A 6348-nucleotide genomic window follows, 5' to 3' on the forward strand; every position below is an offset into this window, starting at 1 on the left:
ATATAAAATTTATTAGGTCTTGCCTCAAAATTTCAGAATTCCACTAAAAATATAACCCCTACTCATTTCTATTTTAATAGGCAAGAATACTGGAATGAGTTACCATAACATACTCCAATTGATTCATCACTCCCCAAACACCTTCCTGATTGCAGTTTTTTCTCTCTTTTTATTTGCTCACTCTGTTTCATGTACACTTGTTCCCTTACTATTCTTTTAACAAACCAAGAAGGATCTTACCTCAGGGCCTTTGTATTCACCACGGATATTCATGCAGTGTTATTCCTATGCAGGACTTGCTCAAATGTTATTTCCACAGGTTGCTCTACTTCCATACAACCCTATTCTCTTGCTTTAATTTCTTTAAAGCACAACTCTTATCCATGTCACACAATGCATCCCACACAAACAGGAACAAATGCCTATGCACACATGCATACACATTTTGCTGTTGACAGTGAAGTCTTCCTCACTCAAAAACAAGTTTCATGAAATCAAGAACTTTGTTTTCTCACATGGTATATCTTCAGCATGTGTTACCTGCTGAATACATTGTTCCGCTAATGTCTTTGAGAGAAACATTGGTTAATAATTAAAAGTGGAATTAACAGGAGATTGGAGGGCTGTTCCAGGGGGATAGGATGAGTTATCTCCTCCTTTGTGGGGTCTAATAAACCTTTTGGACATTGGTATTCCAATGTTCCAACATTGGTCTGTAGTGGAGAGTGGGATAGAAAGAAATAGGAAACAGACATTTAGCTGATTCCAAATCATTACTTAGTCCTTCTTCAACATATCATCTCATGAAATACAGTTTTTTCCCTGTTGTTCCAACATTGACAGCCCCGACCCCACTACAATGAGCAATAAATAGATAATTGTGTTTGATAAATGTTTATTGAAAATTATGTGAAACTTTGGCTGGGTTACAGATAAAAAGTTAAAACACTTTGAGATTACCACACTCCAAAATACTTCAGTTAATTCACAAAGTCAGTAAACTATACCCCCCATTATTACTATAGTGCCCATATTATTAAACAGCTAAGACTTTCTTCTATAGTATTTGGTACTCTTGACATCCATGTGAATGGAAGAGTGTTACTATTTACAATAGATGCTGTGATATACTACCCAGATTGAACTTTCAGTATTGAAGTATTTACTTCCCCAGCTTCCTAGGGCATCAACAGCTGACACCTCATAGCTGAGCTCTAGTCTTGGAATATCCCTGCTGAGAGGCATTGTCATTCTGAAAATTAAACCACTTCCAGTGGGTGACCCATATCTAAAGCAGGTTATTATGGAGGTATAAATACCTGTTCAAATTTGAAACATCTCTGAGAAGGATAATCGCAATTCCAGATCTGCACATGGAACTGGCTGAGTACTCTGATGCAATTTCATCACAAATTAGTTTCTTCTACCCAATCCTATTTCCCTTACTTATCAGTACTGTTCCTGGGAACACTCTCCAACACTCTCCAATTTCCTAAATACAAATATCTGTCTCAGAGTCTATTTCCAAGATCCAATCAAAGTCATATATATATGTATATATGTATATATAATTAGAGTGGAAAGCTCAATATTAAAATTGAGATTTCAATCTAGGTCAGCCAGTTCCAAGTATTTTGATATTTTACCAGACAGCTTTCCTTCACTCTATTGATTCATACTATAGGCTAATAAATACACATTTAAGACACCAGGAAATTAAGAATACATCTCATTTTAAACAATATACTTTAACACAGAAAAACAGTTCAAGCAATTAAACAATACAGTTAACATGAAAACATTCTTATTCCACATAATAGGGTGATATGTAACATGTCTTCACAGTATCTGTTTCTGTAAGATCTTCTTTAAGGCCCCTTTCACATCCTTATTTTTCAAACTGTAGATGAAGGGATTTAGCATAGGGATCACTACCGCATAAAAGACAGAGGCAATCTTGTCCTGCTCCATTGAGTAGCTAGACGTAGGACGCAAGTACATGAAGAGAATCGTCCCAAAGAATATGGTGATGGCCGTGAGGTGAGAGGCACAGGTGGAGAAGGCTTTGTGTCTGCCCTCTAATGAGGGCATCCTCAAGATAGCAACAAGGATGCATAGGTAGGAAATGAGGATGATCATAACACAGCCAATGACATTAACACTGGAGAAAGCCATGATCACAATGCCATTGATGCGGGTATCAGAGCAAGAGAGTTTGAGCAGGGGTGGTGTATCACAGTAGAAATGATTGATCTTATTGGAGCCACAAAAGGGCAATTTGAAAGTCATTCCTGTGTGTATGGCTGCATTTCCAAAACCTGCTAGGAATGAGGTAGCCACTAGCAAGAAGCAAATTCTCCCAGACATGAGAACAGGATACAGCAAAGGGTTCCAAATGGCTGCGTAGCGGTCATATGCCATCATAGCTAATAAGAAGCACTCAGTCCCCAGGAAGGAGCCAAAGAAATAGAACTGGGCAGCACATCCATTAAAAGAAATGGCCTTCCTCTCAGCCACGAGGTTCACCAGCATCTTAGGAGTGACAGAAGAAGAGTAAGAGGCATCGACAAAGGAGAGACTGCTGAGAAAAAAGTACATGGGGGTGTGGAGACAAGGATCCATCTTAATTAACACAATCATCCCCAAATTACCCACCATGGTTGCCATATAGATCAACAGAAACAATCCAAAGAGGACGACCTGTAGCTCTGAATTGTCTGAGAGTCCTAAGAGGATAAATTCTGTCACTTCTGTTTGATTCCTGGTTTGCACCTCTTTCATATATCTGGCCATTTGAGCTGCAATAAGAGAAAAGATAGACCATGCTATTTGGTAAGATGAATACATGGCAGGTGGGCTTCCCTGCCGGCTCCCTGGTGAACAAGCTTGCCAATACAGGAGCTTCAGGTTCGATTCTTGGGTGGGGAAGATCCCCTGGAGAAGGAAATGGCAACCCACTCCTGTATTCTTGCCTAGAAAATTTCATGGACAGAGGGGCCTGGTAGGATATAGTCCATGGGGTCACAAAGGGTTGGACATGACTTAGCAACTAAACAACAACAAATCCATGACAGAACTTAAACACCTCTTTACTGACATGTACACATGCAAATTTTAGCACAGTGCGTAACGTGAAAAACAGTAAAAAGTGTGCTAATTTTGATATTAAAACATGAAAGCACTGTGTTGAGTTCTAGGTGTGCTGCCAACTAACAAATGACCTTAAAACAAGTGACATATGTCTGTCAATTATGAGCACTTCTGGCATTAACTGTTTATTGGATAACTACAGGAATGCATCCTTAAGACATATCTCATTATTTATGATAAATTAATTGATATATTAGCATATCTTTTAGGCACATCTCCCGGAGAAAAATGTCAAAATGAATTCAGGCCACTGACTGATCTTCAGCAGTACTAATGGAATGAATGAAAAGTATTGAAAATGAGTAAAATTAATTAAAAAATAAAATGAATTTGAATTTTCTGGTGGTGGTGGGGGTAATTTTTAAAGTTGATAGCCAAGCCAGGAGACAGAATATTCCCACATAGCCAGCATGGTTCCAACCCTACCCTAATTTTCCAGTGTCAGCATTTACAGAAAAAAAAAAAAAAAAAAAAAAAAAGTCAGTTAAATATTGAGCATTTTGAATAATCCCCTTCAGTTTTTAGAGAAGAAGGTTGTAAGAATAAGCTCACATCCTGGATGACAGTAATAGAACAAGTCAGGGCAGAGAAGACTCCTAGGGACACGCGGATTCACAGGATCACAGCGGAAGCGGAAACCACCACCAGCGGCATGTGGAATGTTCCGGCCTCCATATTTAAATCTGAGGAATGATTTAATACGAAGTCATCCAAGTGGAGGTAAAATTTACCCCTTGAAATGTATGATGAAGTGAAATCCAGGACAAAAGGAAGAAGAAAGAAAGAAAAAGACAGAAGAAAGAGAGGAAGGAAGGATGGAAGGAAGGGAGAGAGGGAGGAACAGAGGAAAAAAGGAAAAAAAAAACCACACATCCCCAGTCTACATTTTTAAAGTAAAAGTTTAGGCCAATTACTCTAGTGGAATTCTCTATTTCCACTCCAATTCCTCACCTGGCCCATGGACTTAGATTATAAAACAGTAGATAGCATGGTACTAACTTAGTTATCTAATTATACCTCAGAGTGTTAAACCCCTTATCGTTTAGAGCAGCAAGCTATTCGGTGCTGTCTGAAATTAAAACATGAGGTGAAATTCCCTGGTAGTCTAGTGGTTAGGGTTCCGTGCTTCTACTGCAAGGGGTGTGGGTTGGATCCCTGATTGGGGGAACTAAGATCCCACATACCACGTGGCATGGTCAAATATACATGGGCTTCCCCAGTGGCTCAGCAGTAAAGAATCTGCCTACAATGCAGGAGATGCACAAGACGGGGATCTGATCCCTAGACAGGGAAGATCCCCTCGAGGAAGTCATGGAAACACACGCCAGTATTCCTGCCTAGAGAATCCCATGGACAGAGGAGCCTGGTGGGCTACAGTCCGCGTGTGCCTAGTTGCTCGGTTGTGCCCGATTCTTGCGATCCCATACTGTAGCCTGCCAGGCTCCTCTCTCCTTGGGATTCTCCAGGCAAAAATACTGGAGGGGGTTTCCATTTCCTTCTCCAGGGGAATTTCCCAACTCAGGAGTTGAAACCACGTCTCCTGCATTGCAGGCAGATTCTTTGCCAACTGAATTATGAGGGAGATGCCACAGTCCATAGGGTTGCACAGAGTTGGACGTGGCTGAAGCAACTCAGCATATATATAAAGCTGAGCACTGAAGAATTGATGCTTTTGAACTATGGTGTTGGAGAAGACTCTTGAGAGTCCCTTGGACTGCAAGGATATCAAACCAGTCAATCCTAAAGGAAATCAGTCCTGACTATTCATTGGAAGGACTGATGGTGAAGCTGAAATGCCAATACTTTGGCCACCTGATGTGAACTGACTCACTGGAAAAGACTGTGAGGTTGGAAAAGATTGAAGGCAGGAGGAGACGTGGATGACAGAGGAGGAGATGGCTGGATGGGATCACCGACTCAATGGGCATGTGTTTGAGCAAACTCCAGGAGTTGGTGATGGACAGGGAAGCCCAGTGTGCTGCAGTCCATGTCGCAAACAATCAGACATGACTAAGCGACTGAACTGAATTAATTTAAATCTTTTTAAAAAGACTTAAAACAGAAGATCAAAGTAACTCAGCACCTGTGCTGATATTGATGTTGAAAGATCTACTGAGCACAGCTTGGGGGAAGGGTGGCAGGATCTGTTTCCATTCTTACAAACACCACCATACAAGAAGTGCCTAGTCATGCTCAGATCTGCTCAGTTTCCAATTGGACAGGGACTCAATACTCCAATAAGCAAAAAGTCTGACATTTGTATGCAGTACTTTCAGCATGTCATTGCTCCCATTATCTTATCTAAGTCTCACCACAATTCAGTGAGGGAGATAATCAAGAATAAGCCAATGAGTATTAAGAAGATTATCTTTTGTTAGCTGAGGTCAGTGAAGGATAGGAATGTCATAGCTAATCAGTGGTGAATGCTGGCTAGAACATAGGTCTCTTGATGCCACATTATTTGCTCCTCAAAACTACACTGCCTCTCTTCTGATTTCACTGGACAGATATTCAGCCTAGGTCCTTGTCCTTGGACTAAACTTGCTGTTTGAACATCACAGAAAAGCATCTTCAGCAGGTAGTAAAAAGAAGGAATGGGTATTTTCCTCTCATCTTCAACAAGAAAGAGTCTGTGAGAGTGCTTTTCCATCAGAAATAGCAGAAAGAATAAAATGCTCTAGAAACTTTGGTGTGTGTTAGGCACATAAAGAAAGGCAATGATGTGTAAAAATAATAAGTACTAAATTAGGTTAATCATTCCTTATGATCTAAAAGTTCTGTGTTAAGTATTTTTCCTGAATTATTTTGCACATGAGAAATGAGAGGTTCAAAAGATTGGTAACTACTGCTCAGAGTCCCAGAGATAGCCTATGGATGTCTAATTTATATCCAGTCAATGCAGTTCTCCTCTTAACATCTGAGGTCATTTATAAGGACCTTGTCAATAATAGGTGTGAGCACTACTATATAGAGATGATATTGTAATTCTCAGAACTGTATTAATACATTAGAATCCATTTACCTACATTAGGAAAAAATGTGTATATCTCCTAAAAAGAAAATATAATTATAGAGGCTGAAAATTGTCTTTTTCATAACTCACTCTCATTAATTTGTCTTTTAGCAAAATACCATTCATTTTACATCTAGCATTGCAAATTACATGCTTCATTCTCTCTTCTTCCTTAGCAAATACAT

The 6348-nt window shown here is 39.7% G+C and overlaps 1 protein-coding gene across 1 annotated transcript; it reads right to left on the bottom strand.

The window, feature by feature from the left end:
- Positions 1–1839: 1839 nt before the first annotated feature.
- Positions 1840–2793, bottom strand: LOC122699874 (olfactory receptor 5AP2-like). The gene has a single exon (XM_043912309.1). It carries the CDS (start codon positions 2791–2793, stop codon positions 1840–1842), a length of 954 nt encoding a protein of 317 aa, XP_043768244.1.
- Positions 2794–6348: the final 3555 nt, after the last annotated feature.

Source organism: Cervus elaphus, chromosome 1 (genome assembly GCF_910594005.1).
Source record: "Cervus elaphus chromosome 1, mCerEla1.1, whole genome shotgun sequence".
Taxonomy (NCBI): Eukaryota; Metazoa; Chordata; class Mammalia; order Artiodactyla; family Cervidae; genus Cervus; species Cervus elaphus.

Excerpts from the sequence above, each read along its gene's own strand:
- LOC122699874 (XM_043912309.1), bottom strand. The coding sequence starts at position 2,793 with ATGGCCAGATATATGAAAGAGGTGCAAACCAGGAATCAAACAGAAGTG.